General features: G+C 30.6%; 6 protein-coding genes across 6 annotated transcripts in view; 4 read left to right on the forward strand and 2 right to left on the reverse strand.

The window, feature by feature from the left end:
• The window catches only part of LOC108570397 (protein dispatched-like), a 14,846-nt gene extending 832 nt beyond the window's left edge, over nucleotides 1-14,014 (reverse strand). The window contains exons 1-14 of the mRNA XM_017932257.1: nucleotides 13,877-14,014; nucleotides 13,663-13,800; nucleotides 12,859-13,533; nucleotides 12,387-12,774; nucleotides 12,083-12,284; nucleotides 11,612-11,999; nucleotides 10,960-11,538; nucleotides 10,549-10,849; nucleotides 10,184-10,484; nucleotides 2,791-2,965; nucleotides 1,957-2,088; nucleotides 1,034-1,329; nucleotides 386-635; nucleotides 138-317 (exon numbers count right to left, since the gene is read on the reverse strand). Coding sequence (XP_017787746.1) covers nucleotides 138-317; nucleotides 386-635; nucleotides 1,034-1,329; nucleotides 1,957-2,088; nucleotides 2,791-2,965; nucleotides 10,184-10,484; nucleotides 10,549-10,849; nucleotides 10,960-11,538; nucleotides 11,612-11,999; nucleotides 12,083-12,284; nucleotides 12,387-12,774; nucleotides 12,859-13,533; nucleotides 13,663-13,800; nucleotides 13,877-14,014 — 4,143 coding nt within the window. The remainder of the gene's footprint in view (nucleotides 1-137; nucleotides 318-385; nucleotides 636-1,033; nucleotides 1,330-1,956; nucleotides 2,089-2,790; nucleotides 2,966-10,183; nucleotides 10,485-10,548; nucleotides 10,850-10,959; nucleotides 11,539-11,611; nucleotides 12,000-12,082; nucleotides 12,285-12,386; nucleotides 12,775-12,858; nucleotides 13,534-13,662; nucleotides 13,801-13,876) is intronic.
• A 1,428-nt stretch (nucleotides 14,015-15,442) lies between these two features.
• LOC108570398 (protein canopy homolog 2) lies at nucleotides 15,443-16,404 on the forward strand. Its single transcript, XM_017932258.1, has 5 exons — nucleotides 15,443-15,457; nucleotides 15,540-15,630; nucleotides 15,724-15,839; nucleotides 15,912-16,118; nucleotides 16,222-16,404. The coding sequence occupies exons 1-5, from the start codon at nucleotides 15,443-15,445 to the stop codon at nucleotides 16,402-16,404; spliced, it is 612 nt and encodes a 203-aa protein (XP_017787747.1).
• Nucleotides 16,405-16,745: 341 nt separating this feature from the next.
• On the forward strand, nucleotides 16,746-18,742 carry LOC108570408 (THO complex subunit 4). Its single transcript, XM_017932268.1, has 5 exons — nucleotides 16,746-17,054; nucleotides 17,599-17,736; nucleotides 17,961-18,108; nucleotides 18,389-18,529; nucleotides 18,630-18,742. Exons 1-5 carry the CDS (start codon nucleotides 16,845-16,847, stop codon nucleotides 18,740-18,742), a joined length of 750 nt encoding a protein of 249 aa, XP_017787757.1. The 5' UTR covers nucleotides 16,746-16,844.
• A 1,329-nt stretch (nucleotides 18,743-20,071) lies between these two features.
• On the reverse strand, nucleotides 20,072-21,536 carry LOC108570404 (ubiquitin-conjugating enzyme E2 S). Its single transcript, XM_017932265.1, is given in 4 exon segments — nucleotides 20,072-20,224; nucleotides 20,306-20,640; nucleotides 21,085-21,232; nucleotides 21,380-21,536. Coding segments are annotated over 4 exon segments (654 nt in total). The 5' UTR covers nucleotides 21,398-21,536.
• On the forward strand, nucleotides 21,532-23,019 carry LOC108570405 (ADP-ribosylation factor-like protein 6-interacting protein 1). The gene is made up of 5 exons (XM_017932266.1): nucleotides 21,532-21,846; nucleotides 22,022-22,155; nucleotides 22,329-22,566; nucleotides 22,658-22,742; nucleotides 22,830-23,019. Exons 1-5 carry the CDS (start codon nucleotides 21,820-21,822, stop codon nucleotides 22,928-22,930), a joined length of 585 nt encoding a protein of 194 aa, XP_017787755.1. The 5' UTR covers nucleotides 21,532-21,819; the 3' UTR covers nucleotides 22,931-23,019.
• A 647-nt stretch (nucleotides 23,020-23,666) lies between these two features.
• On the forward strand, nucleotides 23,667-24,833 carry LOC108570413 (peroxisomal membrane protein 11B). Its single transcript, XM_017932274.1, has 3 exons — nucleotides 23,667-23,815; nucleotides 24,116-24,231; nucleotides 24,307-24,833. Exons 1-3 carry the CDS (start codon nucleotides 23,760-23,762, stop codon nucleotides 24,831-24,833), a joined length of 699 nt encoding a protein of 232 aa, XP_017787763.1. The 5' UTR covers nucleotides 23,667-23,759.
• Nucleotides 24,834-24,929: the final 96 nt, after the last annotated feature.

Genomic DNA, 24,929 nt, shown 5'->3' on the forward strand with positions numbered 1-24,929 from the left:
AAATTTAGATATTTAAATATTTGAAAATTTGAAAATGAAACGCGTTAATAAACGAAAGATTCTAGTGCCAGACACTTTCAGTGAAGCCGAGAGCTTCACAGTATTCAACATTTCCAAATATAATTATCTATAATTGCCTTCATCGCGGACACAGGTTCCGTAATTTTCAACGTGTCCACATGATGTTTTCCATCGTACACTCGAATACCGTATCCAGCAGTGCTTACTGCGAGCAAAGAGAGTCCGATTTGTGGTACTGGCAGGCTCACTGAGTCCAAAATCGCTCCCGGAACTTGAACGTGCCAAAGTTTAATCCCCTGTATCATTAAAATTTCTTATTATCCCTCAATTATTTTGCACTTGAAAGAAGAATCTCTAAGCGCACCTTTCTTGAGAAACCAATCAAAGTTCCATCCATAATGGTTACCGCGATTCCGTTATTATTAAGCGTCGAAATATTCACAGCTGGTGAGGGTAATTTTTCCCAAAGTTTCACTGGACTTCCCTTTCTTACCGCGCCTATTCTTCCGTCTCTCCCAATCATTAATATCCTTCCATCGCCTGCCCATAAACCAGTGCAAGCAAACGCGACTGGAGGCCATTCTAACAAGTGTTTATCCATCACGGAAAACGTCCTACGATCAAAATTGTCCACATGGAAAAATGTATAAGTAAAAGAGTTACACAGATAAAGTTTCTAATTAGAGAGGAAATTTTTGAAATTGTAACCTTTAGTAAGGATCCAAAATAAGAATTTCTCCAAATTGTGTGCCGAATACAAGATAACCACATGCTGAAATGAATTCTATCCGACTTTTAGGGTGCAATCAAAGTTTTATTTAAAAATAATGAAAACAGATAAAAAATCGAGATAATTTCCATTATTGTTGACGACGTTCTGCCATTTTTCTGGTAGCTTGCGAATACCATCACGATAGAAACTCGGTGGTTTTGAATTAATTATGTGAATCCAGTCGGGAAGAATTTATTTCTATACTTAATAATTAAAGGAGAAATTTGAAATAATCTCTACCGAGGATCTAAAATAAGCATTTCTCCAAATTCTGTGCCTAGTACAAGACAACCACATGCTGGATCGTTCCACGTGTCTTTTCGTATCACGGCAAGAGCGGGTAAAGGGTTGCTTTTAACCAATGGAACTCTTCTGTATTGCTCCGCGAAGCTGGGTCTTAAATTTGGGTCCATAGATAGAAATTTTAATGTACGTGGAGAGATAAATCCTGCTCCGAGTTCTTTTAACAATAGATCCAGCTCGTCGGCTAACGTGAGCACGTTTAATTCTTCGTCTAGTCCAGCCTTGTGCCAAATCTGCGAATACATTCGGTTTTTTTTTCACATTCTTCGAGTAAAGAAACAAGGTTTGATCCAAAAAATATCCTAACTGACGTCATCAAATTTTGTTAATAAAAAATTATTCTAAATTAAAATGGTCTGCTTCGAAATAGTATCTTTTTACACTTTCACACTTCTGAAAATACTTTTTACAGGCATTTATAGAAATTGCTTCCAGATCAGTCTTGGAATTTTCTTTCGTTTCTAGATTCCTTTTAAAAATGCGTCCTTTTAATGAGCTATTCAGTTTTAGTAGCAAAAGATAAGCCACACAAAGCTAAGTCAAGTGAGTAAGATAGATGGAAAATAAAAATACCTGACTTTTGCTAAAAAGTGAATTGAAAAATCTTGGAAGTAACAAAAATCGAATTACAAAATTCACTATAAATCTCGAAAAGAATAACCTTTCGATATAAACTCAAGTTAAATCGTCATCAGTTTTTCTCTTCACTTACGAAGAGATTTTTTGCCAATCTTTTGATCAAACCTCGTATATCAACGTTACAAAACAAAGGTTCTCCGTACTTCTCGCTCTTTTGGATGCACGTCAATATGCGGCAAAGAGTACTTAAAATAAGGTCTCATATTTTTGAAGATGTAGACGCTAGAACCAACTCCCACTGCTAACACGGACGATCGGGGTTCCCCGTTTTCCGTGTAAAAACCAACCACTCCGCAGGGTGGATTTATCATGTTGTGTTCCGTCACTTGATCGCCTCCTTTGTAAACTCGTATCTGAAACGACGAATCGGACGTTAATTGTTAAAAAAAATTCTGATAAAACACTATTTATAGAAAATAATTCTTAATGGTCCTTTACTTCAGGTAGCACACGACGTCTTAGAGACGTCCATTTTTAGTCTAAACGATGTACATAAAATTGACGTCTTTAACCCTTTGAGGACGATAGACTCATATATGCGTTCGCAAAACACTATGAACGCAACTAATAAACTTATATATTTTTATGCAATACGGTTGGTGTAACCGCGAACTCATGCGCTATATTTGAGGAAACCGTAATTTTCATATAATTTAATTAAAAAAAAAAAAAACTGAAGTAGTGAGCTAATTACTTCAATTTGATACTTAGTCCTACGTCCGCAAAGGGTTAAGGCGTTTTTAAGACGCTTCTAGAACCAGCGGATAGTGCTTCACAGCTCCCGAGCAATTCTTTTTGAATTAAGAATGCTTAGGGACTTGGAAACACAAGAAAACCGGAAATGAAGCAGTAAAAATGTATGAAAATTTCAGGTTTTGTAGTATGAGACAAGTGTTTTGGCACACTGTGCAGCGCCACGTCTCAAAGATATCTTGATTTGTAACGCTGGGCGTAGTTCAGACGTCTTTCGTACATCTTTAGTCTTTTACTCAACATTTTTAATAAGTCTGTGTGCTATTTGAATTAAATTATTCCGAATTTTCATGCTCCATTACTTTAGCAGAATTGACACTGAGTGTCCCCAAATCGGCGCAAATAAGCCTAGCATCTCCATCGCCAGTCACATCCAACATATCAAGCGCATTTGGCAAGGTATACAATTGTGCAGCTGGTTCCCAAAGCGCTTCTAGCCATCGACTTGTACCGAGGCCGCCGATATTGTATTCAGCTCTGAAACATTATACAGAATAAGAAAAAAGATTATTCTATTCTGAACATTTTTTCATCTTTCTAAAAAAGTTAAAAAAGTAACGGAAAAAAATATTATACTTTTTTGTAAATCAGTCAAAAATGTATTTTTTTTTTCAGATAGGCGAAAAAATATAATATATTCTTTTATATGCCGTAGAATTTTAATAATTAATTTATGTATACCGTGAGATTAAAAAAAAAGGCTAAGAATAGGTGCTTTTAGTAAAACGATTTTTAAAACGATACGTCGTAAACAACAAATTTTGCAGCCGTGGTTAAACATTTGCACACGTTGCGTATTAAGATCTGTCGCGACGAAAGGATTAATCTAAATCCAGATAAACTCGGAGGCGAGTTAGTATACTCGAGTACTCAGACTTGAATTTCGACACCAAGTTTGGATTATAATAAGTATTTACAAGCTAGTAAGAGCTCTTTACTTGACACGTACAAATAATAGTAATAAAATATATCAATTATTATATCTTACCTTAACCCGTACATATTTGAAGTTTCTTTCTAATCCTTTAATTCGAAACGTTTCTTTCAATCGAAACGCATCGTTAATTTTCCTCTTTAAAGACTTCTCGTATGCATTCGATGTACCGTGCTATAGTGTAACGCGGAAAATTGTCATATTGCCACCAATATGTCGAGTCTCTTAAACGAATTCTTTTTTTGAATGAAAAAAGTCGTGCACTGAACTAATCGCAATTTCTGGACGAAAGAAAGATCGGTCATATCGAAAGATGATCTGTTTAAAAGATTTTGGTAAAAAATGCAACAGTACCAGTACTACATGCTTTGTTGTGAACCTTTGTATCCATAGAAATATGTTCGTATGCAGGGAATATCGATGGTCATGCGCAGCTCGTCACATGCAATATTAACACATTACTTACCGGCAGTGAATTAAACATACAAAATACCTGTTAATTCGATCTCGAACTCTTTGGTAATTCGATAAATAAAAACTTACGACATCGTTTCTTCTGCAGATTGTTAATGATTATCAATAACAGCTATTCAAACAGCTAAGATAACAAAATGGTTTTGTGTTCATTTGTTAAAAAGATAATAAAATATTTGAAAAACAGCTGATTTTTAGTCGACCGGTAGATAATCGAAATCAACAAAACGCTGCGTTTTAGGCAACCGATCGATAAACGCTGGCAGCGTAAAGCCTATTAATCGGCTGCCGGTAAGTAGTGTGTTAAGAAGAACCAGTTAAATTGTAACAAATCGAACATGATTCAAGATAAATATTACACAATTTCATTGAATAAAAAATTGTTAGAATCTACGATTTGAATGCACCGCGAAGGATATTTTCATTTCTTCCTTACGTAATAGTTACGTTATTCTTTTTTTTTTGTTTTGGCGTCTCTACGAGCGCTTTCGCGCGCGTTGTAATAAGAAGCTGCTTGGCTGTTGCGTGAAGTAGCAGTATATATATTGTCATATCGTGAATATTATATTAAAGCTGTATCCATATATTATCATTAAAGTGTTCTCTGTATTTAATACGTTTACGACGGGGTGTACCACCCGTGGTATATTCATGTCTGTCCCAAGGGACGGGATGCGCCACCGGTGGTACACACACAATTGTCCCATCGGGCGGGCTGAGCCACCGGTGGTACATGAACGATTGCCGCGTTATAGCAATTAAAAAACTGATTACTGTAATTAACAAATTTATTTACATCTTTATATACATAAAAAAACTATTCATCTTTGTGAATTTCTTCAAAACATTGTAAGCACAAAGGCGGCTGATTGTTGCAAAAAGGGCAAAACGTAGTAATGCACTTGGCTTTTTTTGCGGACATGGTCTTTTCCTTCGATAACGTGTAGGAGATTTATCTAATGGGTAATTATTTTAAATGAAATTCGAATTGGAATTGAGGTTATAATACATATACAAACGTTACATAATATATTACTTAAAAATATAAATCTTGAAATATGTGCAGAGCACCACCCAGGAACAAAAAAGTTATGTAAATTATTATAACAAAATATTTATTTTGTTATACTGCTTAGGTGAATAACAATAGTCAAGTGCAGTTCTGACAGAAACAACAATGTGTGTTCTTATTTTGAACGTTTTATGTTCACAAAATATGGACGATGTTAAAATAAGTAGCATATAATTTAGTTCAAATCAGCGCCGCCAGATGAGAGAAAGTACGAAAAACAAAGCAGTCCCACGCTAAGGACAGTAAATTCAGGCCGTTGTAAATTCAGAACGTTTGAATCGCCGAGTCTACCAAAAAACTATAAATGGACTTAAGCATTTTTCATCGATACTGGATATATTCTTTATGGTATATTTATTTCATTTTCTTTATCCAATTTTTGGTTTGCAGAAATGATTTCAAAACTCAATTTTTTCTTTACTATGTTTATAATACAAAAAATAGCAGTAGTTACAATTATTAGTCAAATCATTGTCTTTCTCACGTGTTCCGTCACCTTCGGAATTCAAGTTCAAACAGACCTGTCTGTTCCAACATAAACACTCAAGTTACAGTTACTGTCGCGTTAAGTATTCCTGCGTTACGAAATAAAACATTATTGTGAATTCAAATAATTGAAATTTCGAAGGGAATCTTTTTACAAAAATTATTTCTTTCTTCACGCTTTGACAAAATACAATAGGTACGATTTTTATCTCGATAGTATCCAGAATAATGTCGTCACCAGCAACACTGAAGAACAAAAAATACGAACAATTAGTGACACCGTTAACTTACCTGAAAAATACTTTGAAACTGCCGTCGCGAAAATTATGGAAAAAAGACGATGTCAGATTGAAATCGCCTGGTGACATTTGGAGCAAATATAGAAATGCGGATAAAAATGAAAAATGGAATTGCATTGAATCTCCGCAATTCATCGATTTTTCGAATTTACTTAATGTGGAAGATGCGTATTTTAGTAAGTTAATTTCCATCAATTTAAAAAAAAAATAAAATTCATCGTTCCCTTCAACTATTTCTTTCTCTTTAGATAAATTAACCGTAGTTGTAAGCACGCCGAAACCAAACTTGGAAAATGATACACTTTCGAACACGATTACGGATGCCGGTGCGTCTTTAGCCGAGTAAGAATTATTGTGAATTTCTTCGTAATCAAAACCATATTATTTCCTTGTATCCAATAGTAGAAAAAACGATCGTTTAAATATGTTTCCAGATCTTTGAATAATTTCCGTTTGTCTGGTATAAAACATGAAATACCTGATTCAACTGATGAAACGTACCAGAACTTTAACAACGAAAACGCGAAAATTAAAGAAGAATATGTGGTTCATATTGCCAATGTTCAAAGCGTATGTAATATTAAATTTGTATCATTGACATTATCGATTGCTTGGTAAAAATTGTGGTGAACATTTTAGGAGGATAAAGTTAAAAATGCGAAGTGTAACAAAGTGAAGAAACCACAAAACACCTTGGTAAATCCGTTTACATTTGATTTACGAGAAAAATACAACGGGGGGAGTAAACAGAAACGTATAAACAAGGTATAAAAATCGTATCTTTAATCTGGTAAAATTATTGAATAGTTCTATAATACTTCAATTATCTGCAGATTTTAGAAGAAGAAAAGAAAGTAAGAGTATTCCGGGCAAAACCGGCTCCCAAGTTTATAAAGCCTCGAACAACTTTTCATGGTAACAGTAATAATAATAACGAGAAAATGAATGAAAACGCAAACGGAAACACTCAAAAAACAAATTCTTACCAACATATTAATAAAAGTACTGAGGTAATTAAGCGAGTCAAAAGTTGTATCCGAATTGAAACACGTATTTTAATTGAATTGTACATTATGTTAACAAACAATAAAAACGTTTATCGGTTCCGGATATAATTCAGCTTTGGAAGAAACCACCATTTGTACCATGTTTGCCGAGGAAAAATTTGAAGGTACCAAAAACACCACTATTGCAAACAACGACCCGAGCGCAAGAAAGAAAACGCTTTGACGATGATATGAAAGGAAAAGAGAGACAAAAAGAGCAACTGAGACAAATGGTAATTATGACATTTTAAACGTTATTTATTAAAAATATTCTATTGTTAGGATGAAAATGTTATATGTTGATGAAATGAAAATAACAGGAAATTGCTGCTAAGAAAAAACAAGAGCAGCAAGAAATTGCACATTTGAGAAAACAAATTGTGCACAAAGCTCAACCAGTTCGTAAATATAAAACTGATTTACCGACAATTCAGAAACGACCACTAACTGATCCTGTGACTCCACAAACGCTAAAACGACGCCGTTATGTATAGATATTTAAAATCACTGGTTTACATTTCTTAACAAAAATGATTCACATTGATAGTAATGCTAATTTAAAAAATATTTTTCATGTTTTTATCTTTTTACCATCTGTTTTGCAGGTAGATAAAGTTTACTTGCAATTTACGTTTTAAATAAAATATTGTAATAAAAAATTAATATAATCGCATAAAGTATTTTACACTGCAATTAAATTTAGATTTTCCTTTGAAATATATTAACATGTCTGTTTTAATATGTTTACATACATAGATACATTCATGTGTACATCATCTTGATTTTATAAATTTTGTAAATAAAGGCAATTTCATGGAATGTATACTTTTAATCGTTAAAGTAACATCTTATATATGTATGACATAACAAGTGTCCAGAATACATTCATATATGTAAACACCAAATAAATACTAGTCAAAGTATTAGTTTTTATCGAGAATATGTAGATTGTATTACAATGTAAGTGAGATGTATTTCTTTATAATCTATGTCCACATGATTATCGCAGCTTTATGCTGGATAAAACATTAACAAAGATGAGTATTAACATGAAATAGTTAACATACATAACAAGCTCACTATAATATATTATAACATATGCATAACATACACATATACGTATATAGATATATTAAAGATTGCCAAGGCATTCTAGATTATATCGATATTTCTAACGTACGATACTTATAAATATTTAAATAACCGACAAACAGACATACACAGTAATTACAAAAATGGATATTCTTTAACAGCATAAACCTTTGCCTCTTTAAAAGCATGAAGTTGTACTACATAAATTGTCAATTTTGTACCTTTCTTTTTAAATAACGAAATGTGCGCGAAAGACGAGCTTCATTCGGGATCATTATACTTAATGCGAAGTATAATATGTACAAATGAAATGTATTAAAAATATACATAATAGACGGTCATTTAAAATTACGCTCATTGTACAAAGCCCAGAAAATATGTTTTTAAACAAGTACTTATGAAAATGAAATTATATTGAATATCTCTCGCATACGTAAAAACATATATCGATTAAAATAATAAAAACCTGTCAGTCTTCTTTTAGTATATACCTTATACAGTTTAAAAATACAGATACTGTTGAAATAAAATCATGTAGAATACCACATTCCGTTACTTTTGTCTTAAATTTAATTGTAGACGTGTACGCACATACATCTGTTTACGAGGTTGAAAACGTTATTTGGTGGAATAGTTGATTCAGTATCTTACTATTTTTTAATACATTACTTGATAAATTCACTCATTCATTCCATTAAATTTATTATGTTTAATATGAAAATTAAACAAATTCCGTATATGATTTCTGAGTTAGAACATATACAAACTTATAGTAGTACTATAAAATAATATAAAAAGCTGTATCAAATGGAAATATAAAAACATAATAAATTATACAAAAAAATGAATGCATTAAGAATGTGGTGTTTTATGATTGTAAAAAAAGAAGAAATAATCAATAGTTATAGTAGAGATGTAAACGCTATGGTGTACCACGAGACTCTGTACACCCGGCGGTATAAATAATAAATGCAATAGAATATAGTCCGTCACTGCATAAATTCAATCTACTTCTTCCTGATCCTTTTTTTTCGCCTTTCACGACATATCGCCTTTCGGCGATACATCCCAAGGACTTGCATCACAAATTGGTATCCAACTAAGAGGCTAACGCAACCATAGAAGCAACAATAGCAAACAATGTTCCAGTGAGGAAGAACCCATGGTTTGCCATGACTGTGCAGATGCTGGAGCACTAACTGTCGCGACTTCTGGCAAGACTTCAATACACCACGCAATCAACAAGGAAGTTTCTCTACTTGCAACGTGCAATATAAAGAAGAAAGAAAAATTTGTTATTAACTAAGAAAAAGTTTTCTACAAAAATTGTTCCTCCCCGAATGAAATAACAAAAAAGTAGCACCAAAAGTGAAGAGAGCAAAAACAGCTGAAATAGCTAGCTTGGAAGCCCAATAGTCGTAGAAAATTTTTTTTGAGATATCGAGACCTATCAATCCCATCACATCACCTTCAAGCAAGTCTATATAGGAACAGTCATACATAAATTAACTGAAACAAAAAGAAGTAAAGAGCCTTCGGGATTGAACAAGCGACTAACCAATGTACCGGCGAACAAGCGAAGAATTTAGAGCTTGATTATCGTATTAGATTTAACTTATCTTCTATCAAACAAATCCATAATACCATCACTCAAAAAATTGGTGCATACATGTGGTAGGCAAGCTTATAAAATTAAACATGGATTCTTCCCATCACAACCTGAGGCATCTTCTAAAAGCGTTATTGTTCACTGTCTGCAACAGGATAAAATTGGGGTCCAAAACATACTTACATATACAAATAATTATCTTAAAACTATTTTGAACACAGCCAATGACACATTAGTGACACATGATCATAGCTTTATATAGGACATAAGTTACACATAAACAAGTAATTTCCAATTCAAAATCTGAAATAACATATGCCAGGGTTATAATTATTTTCTTTTTTCTCAAAATACTGAGCATACAGAACAACTACTGAGCTTCACCTTACTGAAGTAATGCTGATGATGGAGATGGAGGTAGTGACGGCGATGGTGGTGGTCTTGTAAAAGTTTCTATTTCGTTACAGTGAAATTGACATACTGTACTAGATGTACTTAAAGTAGACTCTGAGCACATTCCTCTTCCTTTAATTTTCCTTCTAGTCCTACTATTATCTGTACTTGCATCAGGCACGTTTCCAGACTTGTTTTTGCGGAGGTAATCCCATAATAAGTTTAACCTGCAATAGTTTTTGCGCAAAATTAATTTCCAAAAAATTGTAATTACGCGTTAAGACATTTACCTTGGATATTGAAACTGAGCAAAATGAGATGATGGACCTATAATTGCTAGTACTGGACACAGAAAAAATGTAGCATAGATCCAACTCACACCCATAACGAGTAATAAAAATATACCAATTTGAATGTATGCCAATACGCATGAAGGTAACATAAGAGCACCAGCGGCACCGCTTGTAAGAGAAGCCATTAATGTTGGACCACCCATTTGTGTAAGGGCTGTTTTTACTCTATCCTTTCTCTCTTTAGAAGTACACGCTCTATAACTTACTACATAATGCAAATTAAAATCTACAGTTAAACCTAAAAACAAAACATATTTCATTATATACTTTACAAAGTATCAAATTATTATATCGATAAATACCTATTGCTGTAGATACAGCAACACTTTCTAAGACATTTAGTTTCCAACCAAGAAGAATTAGACCAGCAACTGTTACTGTAATTTCAGCACCAATTGTTAGAATCGCGTATAGACTGATAAGAGGATTGAAGGTCACAAAGGCCAATACTACGAGAGCTAGGATTAATGAAACTCCCATTGCCCAAAGAGTACCTTCATACAATGTTCGCTGTAATTCATAAAATTCTAGTCTACTAACAAACCACCCACCGCGCATTCCCAATGGAGCATTTCGTAACTGATCTTGCATCCAAGATTCAACCTGTAAAAATATATGTATTTTCAGGCTTTTATATTTCATTAATTACATAATGTAACTATATTTATAAAAATATTAAAAAAAATTAAATTAAATTTCGTGAAAATATTTACCTGATGAAAAAACTGATCCATACTTGAAAAGGAAAGACTGTAATTATATATACTGTCATATTCGACGACTAGAGCTTTAATTTTAGGTATTGGCATTATTACAGCATTTGTTTCGTTTAGTACTTGTAATTGCGTGAGATTTGGTTCATTTAAAAATTTTAAACCGGCAAAAACACCATTACGAACCCACAAGTACGAAGGTGTGCGATACATTTCCGCACTAGCTGCAGCTGCACATCGTTGTAACGTGCTTGCATTATATGGAAATGTACTTTTTTCACAACATGGCATATAATTAATATGTGAGTCAATAGGATCTTCACAACGTCGTTGCATCCAGTTATTTAATGATTCAATAAAACAATTAGGAAGTAAAGGTCCTAAAGTACTGCGATAGAAAGGTTGAGCTCGTAAATCGCGACAAAATTTTTCCAACCATAATTGTGACTCTGGATGAGATACATCAAAAGATTCATCCCATTCTGGTGTACCAATTAGACCAGGATCTAAATAATTGCCGTTATCAATTGGTTTAATGCCCCATACAAATCTCAATGGCAGTACATCTCCATTGTCAATCTGCAAGTGTTAATTGTTCAGATTTTTGTGAAAGATATACTAAAAAAAGATTTGCATAATTTTTTATACATACTGTTTCGTGTTTTTCAAACCAGAATTTACGAGAATATATTAGGTCATATTTTTCGAATGGATGAGAACTATCAAATAATTGGAAATTAGCAGTATCTGGCAATTGTAGGCCTGGATATTGAAAAACAATAATACAACATATTACTGCTATGATACCCAGGCTTAACAGCCAACACCATCGAAAATTAATAACTGTCCTCGTAAGGAAAGTATTAAAACCTATTGTTACTTTATCCCCAAACAGTCGTAAAGGTCGTATAATTTTTCGCGTTATAAAATTTGTAGGTGATAAAACACCTAATCTGCATCGTTCTGATACAACGACACATGCCGGCAACCAAGTAATCATTAAAAAGAAGTTCGCAATGACGGTTATGCCTGAAAATAAACTGAACATTCATGCCGTTAGTAAAGTTTAAAGTTACATTCTATTTAAAACTTTCATCCTCATCAAACAATAATCTAAAAATACCTGAAACAATTTATAGCGGTAACATTGCTAACAACTGATGCAAAGAATGCTACTGCAGTAGTTAAAGATGTAACAAACATAGATGGAATAGCATGTTTCATTGTTTCTTGCACCAATCTAACCAATCCATTACTTGATATTTTTTGTTGCTTTCCTCTCTCCCAAATTTTACAATATATAAATGCATCATCTGCTCCTATTCCTTGATATAAATGAAATTAAAATTTTATATATCATATTATTGAAAATTGTAATTTTCATTATTGCATATATTATTATAATCACATGTATTGTAGTTTCTTACCAACAGCTACGATGATTGCCAATAGATTCATAAATGGGAAAAACTTAATATGTAAAACTAAAGTATACAATGCATATGAAATGCCAAGACTAAAAATTACTGCAATAATTGTTGTGATAGTTAATAATAAAGAGCCAGTATATGCCCATATACAAATTGTTACAAAGGCAAAACCAGTAAGCAATAAAATAGAATCTGACACCAATAATCGATCAAACAGTGTACTTTTTAAACCCAACTGCATTCCTTTCACGCAAAATTTTCCGTAAGATAAACCACCATTGTTTAATCCTTTATAAAAATCTAAAGTGGCAGAACTTGCAGCAATGGGCAAAAATAACATGCCATATCTTAATGTTGAGTTTAATTCATTTTGAGAATCTTGCTTCTGTAACAAAACATTAAAAATGTTATTTGTAAATGGTGTAGATATTCATAATACATTCTCCTATTAAGCAATTACTTTTCTTACATGATCTGAAATAAAATCAACATCCAATAAGTAATGTAACAAATGATAGGCTGCATTATGCATGTAACATTCAGCTGGAACATGTCTTTGACAATTCAAGTCTTCTGCACAATTTGATGTTAAATGATGATTTTGATAAAAATAAACACATCTTTTTAAAAGTGTTTCTACCCGACCAAGATCATTTTCTGTCACACCCAAGCAAGAACTTCTATTGGACAAAAGTGCAACATAATTTGCTGGTGACCAACTTCTACAACATTTCTGTTCTGCATTATTGTGCTCTACTTGGCATAATGAAGAAAAGTGAGAATTTGATCTAATCTCTGCATCAATATAACATTGTGCTAATACACCTTCCATTGACCATAAATTTGTATCTTTAGAGTTTCTACCAATAACCACACGTGCATAAGCAGAAGATGGTAAATTACAAAAAAAATTTTCACTATCCACATGATCTTGATTTTTATAATCCTTTACAATATCGAATTTATTTTTGTTTTTTAACTCTATCAATTCTTCCCATTTATCTTTAACTTCAATTTTATTTATTTCTTCTTCTTTATTATTTGCTTGTTTTTGAAATTTTTTTCCTCCTTTTTTCTTGTTTTTAGGTTTTTTCCTTATGATACCCTGGCCAACCCAGCTATGATTTTGTATATTAATAGAATTCTGTAAGTTTTAAAATATTGTAACATTAGTCCATGAAACCAATAAATTTTACTTCAATTACAATATTCTAAGTAATAATTTAAATAATTTATTATATATACACTATTGCATATTCCTTGATGAAAGTACCTGTTGATTTAATTGTTGCACATAATTGTAATATTCTAAAGGATTATCAATTAACTGTCCTTTTGGTTTATTTGCTTCTAATAAATTTTGCCAAGCTATAAGCCTTTGTGCTAATATTGTACCTCTTGCTTCAAAACCCTTAATAAAGTAAATAAAACATAAATTAATAAAGAAAACTATTTGTATTCTTTATCTTAAATTTCTATTTACTCACTAATTGAGGATCTGAGAAGTCTGGAAACTTTTTAACAGCTAAAGGAACAATCAAACATGTTGAAGAGAAAATAAGTATTGCCATTAAAATGGTACAAGGATGATGAGCTATTACTCGAGAAAACCACCACACTTCCATTTTGACAATTATAATTCCTTTAAACTTAAGTCATATTTTATTGTAAGTTATTGTAATATAAGATGCAATATATTGAAGTAATGTTGACCCAATTCTTGTCTAAATTAGAGGTTGTCATAATATTATTTTTCAATCAGTTTTGAATTTGAAAAAATACACAATAAAAATACTATCTTGTAGCATAATACTAGCAAAAATTTGCTTTTGACATATGCAAGCCTAAATACAAATCACAGAATAAAACACACAACATAAACATTTTTTACTTAAAGTTTTGCACATATTTATGCTTTTTTTTATTGTATTCCATTAAATCTGCAAGTTTTTCGCATAACTCGTTTGTATATTGTTTTAAAACTTATAGTAATAATTATAAACGTATAAAAAGTAAAATAATAATCACTATTTACGGAAGAACCTTTGCTAAATATATTATAAAGGAATATAATTTTATGCAAAACGTTGAAGCATGATTCTTTAATTTAAAAAGCAACATGGACTTCCCACTTAAAGGGGTGGCACGTGTTTACATCACAGTACAAATGGAATGATCCATGGACCTAAGGACTTATGATACATACGCATATGTATATATGTGTATACAATTTTATAGGGTACAAATTATTCGTTAAAAGAAACAGAAAATTTTTGCAATTTTTTTCTATAAAATCAATACAGTATTAACATACATTTTATTTGCTGCAATGTACATAGTGTTGAAATTAGTTTTACTAATTCAAAAATTTGATTCATTCCATACTAACTTTTTATTAATTACAAAGTTACAGAATTAGAAATTATTTTAAGAAGGTAATTCAACTCTATTAAACAAAATACATAAAAATATTTAAAGGATAACATTACAATTTCTTATTTCATACATATATAACTTTTCAAATTATACATATTTCACAAAAAATTGGTAAAGAATAAACGTTCAAAACTATCTTGAGAAAGAAATTATACTTATTAAAAAATATTTGCTTTTTTTTTTAAAGTAGTTCATCTTAGAACATTTTTAACGTTTTAAAGTAATAATAAATAGTTATTAATTAAAATTTATAATTTTAAGCAATTTTCAACATTTGTTTCGATAATACAAAAGTTTTGACAATAATGATTGACAAAAGTTTTAAACATTATATAAAATTGTGTTCTATTCTTTAGATAAAAAGCCATTTATGTACAATATTAAGGTGCATTTTAGTAGTATTGTAGTTTCTTTTTGTGCTTGCTAGAATTTTTATGTTTTTACATTGGTATTTCTCAAAATTACACGTGATGACAACTGATTCGTGTTTTGTAGTACAGTGTGACAGCCAGACAATATGTATGTATAAGCATACGCGTACAATACACGTGTCCACCTTTAAGATCGTTAGATTTTTAACTGAAACTCTACAAATTAAATAAATATTACTTAATTTTATGATTCAGTACAATGTAAGTATAAATTAAATATTGATAATTTCTTTTTTTGCAGATTGCTGTTAACACAATTTATTAATATTTATTTTCTTTATAGATGAACAGCATAATAATAATATTTTCTCTTTTATTTATAAATACTTTTGTCAAATCCACGAAAATAGATAGTAAATTTTTAAAATGCTTGGGTATGTAAAATAATTTTGAGCAAATATAAATAATAAATTGCAATTAGATCTGATAAAAGTAAATTACACTAAATTAATATTAATAATGTATAGTTTGCAGATCAACAGTAAAAGAAATTGAAGGTGAATTAACAAAAATTGATCCTTCAATAGAAATTGAGATAGGTAATTACAGGTTGGATGCACAAGGAAATATTATTCATAAAAAGGTAAAATTGAATTTTTATATTTGATATATATTACAAAAGAAATATGATTTTAATAGATATTACTATTTGAAGGTTCCACTTGCTCAATCTGAAGTACACATATCTGATGTCTTAGATAATATTTGTGAAAAAATGTCAGACTATGTAAGAGCAACATATAAATCAAATGGTCAATTAACAATTTTAAATCTTATGGGCCCATCTGGTGGTATGAATCCTGAAATGAGCAAAGTTGATATTATTCAGGATGCTGATCTTAATAAAAGTTTAAAATATTATGTAAATATTTTCATTTTATTTAAACTTTAACATTCAATAATTTCATAAAATATCATTGTATTATTGTCTTTATACCTGTTACTACTGTTTTATTATATTTCAGTGTGAGGGAATAGTGGAAGAATTTGAAGACTCTATAATTTCATTGTTTAGACGTAAAGAAAATAATATTAAAAAACAGTTATGTACAAATGCTGCAAAACTGTGTAATCCTACAGATTTTAGTTATGAAGATGATGAAGATGTTGAGGAAAATGACATAGATGAAGAACATGATGAATTATGATAATGCTTAAAGAAAAAATTATACATTAGGATTAATATATTTTTGATATTCAATAAATTCAAGTGTAAGTATACGAAAAATTCAAGTTTTCGTTTAAATTTATTTGACATTAGTTTAAATACTTTAAACCATGCGTTTTGTTAAATTGCATTAAACATAATAAAGGTACAAGTGAGTCGATGAAAAAACCGTTATAATCGTTAGATAATTTAAATAAAACGGTAACGTAGATTGATGTAATTGGTAGAGGGCGCTCTGATCGTCGAGTAACGTACATATAGTTAGTGCTTCTTAGAAATTGTTTTATGATCTACGGTCTTCATACCCAGGTTTCTGTGCGCGCTTGTTTCGTCTTCGTTCGCCGCCATCATTACGAAGACGAAAGAGGTTGGTTTTACTCATTTTCGCGTGGTAGTGTCATTACACAGAAGCCAGCACAAATGAAGATGGTTGATAAAATAGACATGAGTCTCGATGACATTATCAAGCAAAATAAAGGGACTAGACCACGCGGCGGTGGAAGCAGACGTGGAAGAGGTGCCGGTAATTCACCTCGTAGAGGAGCACGCAGAACGCAAAGAGTTGGTGGTGGCGTCATGCGGGGACGCAATCGTGGTGGCATTACAAGAAATTCTCTTCCGTACACAAGGGTAAGAAATGAAATTTACTTTTTGGTAAAATTTTCGCTATTTACATGATACTTATTCTGTCACGTGTACCCTACATCGAAACCTATCATATTACTTCCGCCTTTAACGCTTGTGTATAAAATACTCCAACTTACGGATAGATTAACGATTGTATTTCAAGATACAATAGTCTTATAAGATAGAAATATGATTCATATATGATCTCAAGAGGAAACACATGTACTTCTAGAGATTATTTGATTCAAAATTCTTTAAAATTTATCGTAGTCCACGTTCTTATAATAGGGCATTAGTTCATTAGTTTTAAGGGCAATTATGTGTACCATTTTTTATACGTTTACATATTTAAATTTAGAAATAAAAATATTGAGTGTTTTTAGGTTGTAAACAAATAATGTGAAATTTTTAATTACTTCAATGCTTTTAATTGATTTGAATTTTATTTTAATATTTTATTACAATACACGTGTAATTAATATTAGTTACTAAATATTGCCAAACACTAAAAGTTGTATATAATAACAAATGTGACTTTCATTCATAGGGTGATGTAAACAGTGCATGGAAACATGACATGTTCGATGGGGTAAAAAAGGTTGGCCGAAGTGCAATAGGTAGTGCAGGAACAACCAAGCTCCTTGTATCAAATCTTGACTTTGGAGTATCAGATTCAGATATTCAGGTATTATTCAGCAAATTTTTAATATTTTGTGTTTTTAATTGAAATATTAAATAGATATTCATATACTTGTAATTCATGAAAATAATAAAGAATTATATATTTTTAAAAGGTAAATATTAAATAGTTTCAAAAAGAAATAAAAGTAAAAAATAATTTAATGTTAACTGTTTGTAATTATTAAGTGTAACAAATTTACAATAATGTATATATTTGTGTGTTTCTAGGAATTATTTAGTGAATTTGGTCCCTTAAAATCAGCAGCAGTACATTACGATAGGTCAGGTCGATCTTTAGGCTCTGCAGATGTTATATTTGAGAGAAGAGCAGATGCTATTAAAGCAATGAAACAATACAACGGCGTACCGTTAGATGGTGTGTAGTTGAATTTATGTCTGGACTATAAGTTTTGCTTTGAATGTCTCTTTTTAATTATAAAATTCCGCCTACATTTAGGGTTTCAGTATCACTTATTAATCAGGTCTCCAGTTTATACCTAACAACATACAGTTTGAGCATTTTCTCTTTTATCCTTCCATAAATACTCCAACATGGGATGACATTAAAGAAAAACAAATTTCAAAGAAGTTATTGTGAATTATGATTTGCACAACTATTCACATCTATTATTGCAATATGTGGTATACATCGGCAGGTCGTGAAATGAACATACAAGTTGCTACCTCTGAAATACCAGTCACATCTATCCGTGGAGGCCCGAGACTTAGCAGCAGTAATTATACACAGAGACCTCAATCCCGCTTTAGGGGTAATCGTGGAGCAGGATCTGTCAGAGGTATGTAATTGAATTACATCATAAAAGATCGGTAATTTATTAAAAAATGTATTTATGTTGTTTGTTTATTAATTTACTTCTTTTTTTCCCTTTCTTCAAGGTCGTGGAACTGGTCGACGTGGAGGCAGAGGAGGCAGTCGGCAAGTGACAAAAACTCCTACCGCTGAAGAATTAGATGCTGAATTGGAAGCTTATGTGAAAGAAGTAAAGTAACAACGTCACAAACCTTTACACTCTTAAGATTTTGTTCTGATCTGACTTAACACGATACAATGTGTTTCCCTAATTTTCATGAGAATATATAAAAATAAGTATAACTGTATCATTAGCAAAATGTTATAAGAAATTCCTTTTAAGTGAGTCTTTTTTTTATTTTTGACGTTTTCTCTGGAAATTGGCATACAAGTTTTACAGACACTTAAGAAAGATGATTTGTAGGAGTTCATAGATTTTTTTATGGTACCGTAACAAAAAGAAAAAAAAAATAAAGTTATGATGTAAAGACTGTATGGATTTGTATGTACTATCGTGCGTGTGTGGTTATCAGATGAAAAATACAGTAAAATTCATCTTTAAAAGTTGTTGTTTATCAAAGTACAGAAGTGCTTCTAGCCCTTAATCTAATTAGTTTTTACGAATTACTAAATACTGAAATATTTAAAAATCCATCTTTGAACATAGTTTACACATTGAAACACCTTACTATATACCATATGTCTGTCACTATGTTTAATAGTATCAGATCTTTGTAAATTACGTTTAACGAATTGTTTTTTACCATGAATAATAAAAAATACCACTATATGTAGCTAATAGCTTATAGTGGAATAAGGCTGTGACACACTGTTATCTAGTCATCTACTAATGAAATATTTTATTGTGCAGTAATGGGCTTGTAAGACAATGTACACGCTTTTATTCATGCAGCGTATGAATGGCAATGCAGTGGTACAAGACTGAAGCAAAGAAACTGACGAGTCATTACCTAATAAAGAACAATGTTCTAGAGAATAAAATCATTTTTATTTCCCACCTAACAAAAAATTCTAGAAAAAGGATATGAATTTTTTTAATAACTCGTCGGAGATAACTTAGTTTTCACATTATAATTTTTCTTTAAATTCGTAGAAAGACGATTTTTTTATAGCTTTAAGGTGTGTAGATATATGAAAAGTGGGTAATTATGAATAATCAGAAAAATCAATGTTTTGTTTGAAGAACATTCTTTATTTTATTTAAATAATCACACGAGGTATCATTTTGTACATATGTAAAAATATTTACTAATAGATACCATAGAGTGGGTTATATTACTTTCCACTCCTGATTGTAAAGTAGATCACCACAAAGTTGTACTTGTTTGTATCTTAGGAAGTCATTTTTAATGCTTCTAGAATTATTAATTTTCTAAATACTTAATAATAAGATCAGTCGAGTTTAGATAATAAATTTTTACTATGCAATAATTGTGTACAATATGAGGCAACGTTACCACACCAGTGTTTTAAATTATAAAAGATAGATAAATTATGTTAGTTTTTTTTATAATCTTTTGAGTGTCCTCTTCTTATCTTTTAATATTTTTTTCTTTTCCGCCGATAGTTTTTTATCTCCTGCATGCTTTTTCGGGAGAGGTCCTCCGACTTCAGAGGAAGTACAACTTTCAAGACCAACTTTTCTACCTTTTCCACCTCCCTAAGTATTCATTTATTATGATTTACTTATCGGTGGATATATGTATATGGATCAATTTAACATATCTCAATATTGTTTTACCTGTGCATGTATTTCTGTCATCATTTTCGCTCGTTCTGAATAATCATCATACCTTTCTAAAAGTAATTTACCAGCTTCTTCATTTAAAGCAGATTCTGCATTTGGCACTATTAAGAGACATTTTACAGTCTACAAACATGAATAAGTTAGCTATATAAATTATCCGAGATCTGATTTCCAATCCTTTTTTAAAGTATTAACACAAATTTCTCCATTTTTTGCAACATTTGGATGAAAAATTTTTGTAAGAAAAAATGCCTTTGGTGGTCCTTGAGGAAAGTCTTTGCCAAGAGCTAATTTTACTCTGAAGAAACCACCAGCATATGGCGTTCCAGCTGGTATTAGAAAAATTGATATTGTTAATGCATGAGTATTATAATAATAACAATAAACCTTCGTGGACTTTAATGAAATGAACATTATACATATAAATTAATGAATACCTAATATTAGATGAAAATTTTGACTGTACATTGTAAGTAAACAAATGAGTTTTAAAAATTATATTATGAAGAAAATGAAAACTTAGAAATTTTATCTTTATCAATACTGAAGGTAAATGACTTTAAGATTAATTTAAAGATATTAATACTTTGATAATGGTAAATATAAATTTATATCTATGTATGTAAGTATATGGACACATTTGTAAGTATATATACAGGAAAATCTGATGTATGAATAGGTTATAATTCAGTAGTTATACAACTTTCTTGAACCGCATATAATATTTGATTGGAATTTTACAAAGACAGTAATTACGTGGGCTTTAATCTTACAGGGTCCTTCTATGATAGCTTGAATATCAGTAACATCTTCTTCGTTTAAAATAACATGAATACCCTCGGGTGGTTGTGTAGCTAATTCGCTCATTTCTTTAGCTACACGTCGAATAATTTGTGGAGATAAGTTTTCGACATTTGATATCTGAAACAATAAATTATAATGCAACATTTATTAACCCCAGGAGTAAGATATATTAGGAGAAATCTCTGTCCTTAACCAGAATATAAACAAGAAGTACCGCTGTTAAAGTTCGTAGATAAAAATTAATGCGTATCATCAGGTACTTACAGAACTTACAGCAGCCATATTTAGCAAATTTTGAACAAAATTTTAACTAAACGCGTTTAAGACGCGATTGTTTGGTGTATACTGTTAGAAAATCTTTAACGTCACAACATCGGTACAGCATCGCCTGCAATAACCAACATTTTGAACTGATAGCCAATCGCGTGCAAGTTACAATAATCTCGAAGCTAGAAGTCGATTCTTCGTCATTTCGTGTGTTTTCGAGCAAAAAGTATCCGGCGTCTCTGAGTTTTACCGAAGATACATCACAGTAATCAAATTAAAGAATAAAAAAATGATCGAATTAAACAGAACATAAAGCTGGAGAATGCGAACAAAGTGTAATTGCATTGCACTATAACTTCGACGTTGTTTCAAGTTCTTGTCACAGTATACTGCATCTTTAGTCATAGCGAATTTGAATATTTTATTTAGTAGCCAGAATGTCTGACAGTACGTCAATAGAAAGGGTAAGATTTTATGTATACTTCTAAAATATCGAATATTTAAAATATGGATAATGTATTTCATTTAATATTTAACTAAGCAGGACTTTATGTATCAAATCATGTAGTCTTACTGTGGTAGAAAAATCAATGACAGTGACACTCATTTTTGTTCTCAGACAGTATGATCTTATTGCAGGAAAAATATACAAAACAATTAAAACGTAGAATGGAATGTTGGCGTGAAGTAATACTTCCATTGAATTCTATTCTACTATGGGACCGATCATGGTACCCTGGTCTTATATTTGCAATTACAACCACAATATTTTTGTGAGCAAAAACATTATAGTAATGTATAAAACTGTATTCTTTTTGTTGCAAATTATTTACTTTGCATACTATTTCTTATAATTATAAAGCAAATACATTTAAGTACTGTTATTTATAAAAATTGTTTACAAATTTTACAATTTTTACAAAACGTTTACAAAATTTGTTTGTAGTTTGATATGGATGCTGGAAGCTGCTGTACTTACGATAATATCTATATCTCTTCTTGTGTTGGCCTTGGTTGACTACATTGTACCACCTTTAACATCCTTCTTATGTCCTGTTGACAGTTGGACAGGCCAAAAAGAAAAAAAATTAAATGAAATTTGTCAAAATTTATCTACAGTAATTTTACAGTTACAACATTTGTGGAAATCAATGTTAAAAACTCGAAATGATCGTCCTAATGTTGTAAGTTCAGAAGCTATGTATTTGGTACAATAAGCATTAAGTACAATGTTTATAAAAAAAATTGTGTTAAAGTATTTTTTATGTTCTTTAGTATTATGCAGGAATAATAACTTGTCTCATTGTTTGTATATGGATTGGAAGCACAATCAATAATTTACTTCTACTATACATTGCAGGTAATAACTTTGTACTTTATTTTCCTGATATTCTATTTTAAAAGTTGTATGTGTTAGTATCAATTCTATTTTGTTGGAATGTTACAGTAAATGCTCTTCTACTTATGCCAGGACTGAGACATAAAGGACGTGCAATATCATCTATATCATTTGTGCTTGTTCATTTATCTTATGGTAAAAAATCATAATTGTCGTTTTGTATGTATGTTTTTCTCTTTCTTCTCTGTGAGACTTTTTATCTACAATAAATTAATCCGTAATTTATTAATTTGTAACTAGGGACAACTAGCTTTTCAGCTTTTTGAAAGTATAACTAGAATTATGCTTTTTTTTTGTTTTGTCATTTTATGTGATATTTAAGATTACAATTCGCTTTACATGCACTTTTATACCATAAATGTATTTACACATTGTTCGTCATTCATTGATAATAATAAAACAATTTCATATTTCATCAGCGTTTATTTATACATACAAAAATAGTTACCTAAATAATAAAACTTATATGTTTAGTTTATTATTTTTGTTACTCAATAGCAATTAAATTATTACATAATGTGTATTATATCCTATATTATTTTACATTAAGTTTATCTACATAAAATAGTATAAAATATTTTTTAAATATTCAAAAATGGCGGGTTCATTGAACGAAATATTCTGCAGCGCTGAAAACATAAACGTGTATACTAATGATTTATCATGCGTGTACTTTGGTCAAATCACCTTCGATCGAAGTAAACATCATGAATAGAATGACAAAAAGTTCGCGATTATGTTACGAATAGTCAAGATTGCAAACTTTTTGATAACCGTTAATGGACGGTGTTTGGTTTTCGTGTTAATTCATTCGGGTTAACTTTACATGTTACGGTACTGATGCTTTACATTAATTATTTATTCGTGCTTATAAAGAAACTTTACTGGAACGTAATTTTTGAGTTCAGTTTCGATTAGAATTTATTAGAATTATTTTGTTCTCAAAATATCCATTTTTTCATATTATTTGCAACAATTATGGATATAGTAATAAAGTTAAACGAACAGACAGTAGGTAGAGATAAAATTATCAGGTACGTAATTTACTCACTTTATTAATCATTTTAATTATACAATTCACGTTTTCGTGGATCTTGATTGGTATATAATTATAGTTTTATGCTTTACATAACCTGTATTTTCATATTATTTTATTTAATGAATGTTGAAAGTATATTGTCTTTGATCATAGTATATCTACTCCAAACATTATAAAAATATATTTCAATTTGATTTTAGAAATTAGAAATATGCATCTTCTATGATTAATATAATTAATTAAATAATCAGGTAATAACAATATTGTGTATTTATTCTTTGGTATCATGTTACAGATTACTGCAATATGGAAGTCGAGCTTATTGGTATTATGCTCAGAATATTCGTAGTACCCAACATTCTGCAGAAATCTTGAGAAGTTTAGAATATACATTTAGTTCATTTAGAAAATGTATATTATTTTAATTAAAAGTCATAATTTTAACATAGCTATCATTGTTAACATTTAATTTTCATTTTCTTGTAGTATTACGCCTTGGAAGATGTTTGGATAGTTTATATTCTGCTTTAAAAATGATGAAATATCCAGATGTAGGTTTGAGACTCACTTTGACATTGTCAAAAATTGCCAATGCTCTATTTCTACTAGCAGATCATATAATTTGGATTGGTCGTGTGGGATTACATAGGGTTAATATTGAAAAGTGGAGTAAAGTATCTAATAAATACTGGTTAATGAGCATTATTATGAATCTTATAAGAGATTTTTATGAAATCCTTAAAATTCTGGAACGTGAAGGAAAAGATGTATTAATGAGTAGACCAAAATTTTCATCTTGTTCATGGAAGCAATATGAATTATTATTTCATCTAAGGAATCATAAAGCTATTGTAATGGATGCAATTAAGAATGCATGCGATTTGTTTATTCCATTGACAGCACTAGGTTTTACTAAATTTACCCCTGGGGCCATTGGCATATTTGGTATGATATCTTCAATTGTAGGTATTTATACATTAATTTATCCATTGTATAAGGTAACACCAGCTTAAAACTAATTTGCATAATGTATTATTTTTTATGTATGTGACATATATATTACAAATATTTTATTTAAATTAAAAAGAATATATTATTAAATTTGAATT

This window comes from Habropoda laboriosa, unplaced genomic scaffold, assembly GCF_001263275.1.
Source record: "Habropoda laboriosa isolate 0110345459 unplaced genomic scaffold, ASM126327v1 scaffold77, whole genome shotgun sequence".
In the NCBI taxonomy this organism is placed as follows: Eukaryota; Metazoa; Arthropoda; class Insecta; order Hymenoptera; family Apidae; genus Habropoda; species Habropoda laboriosa.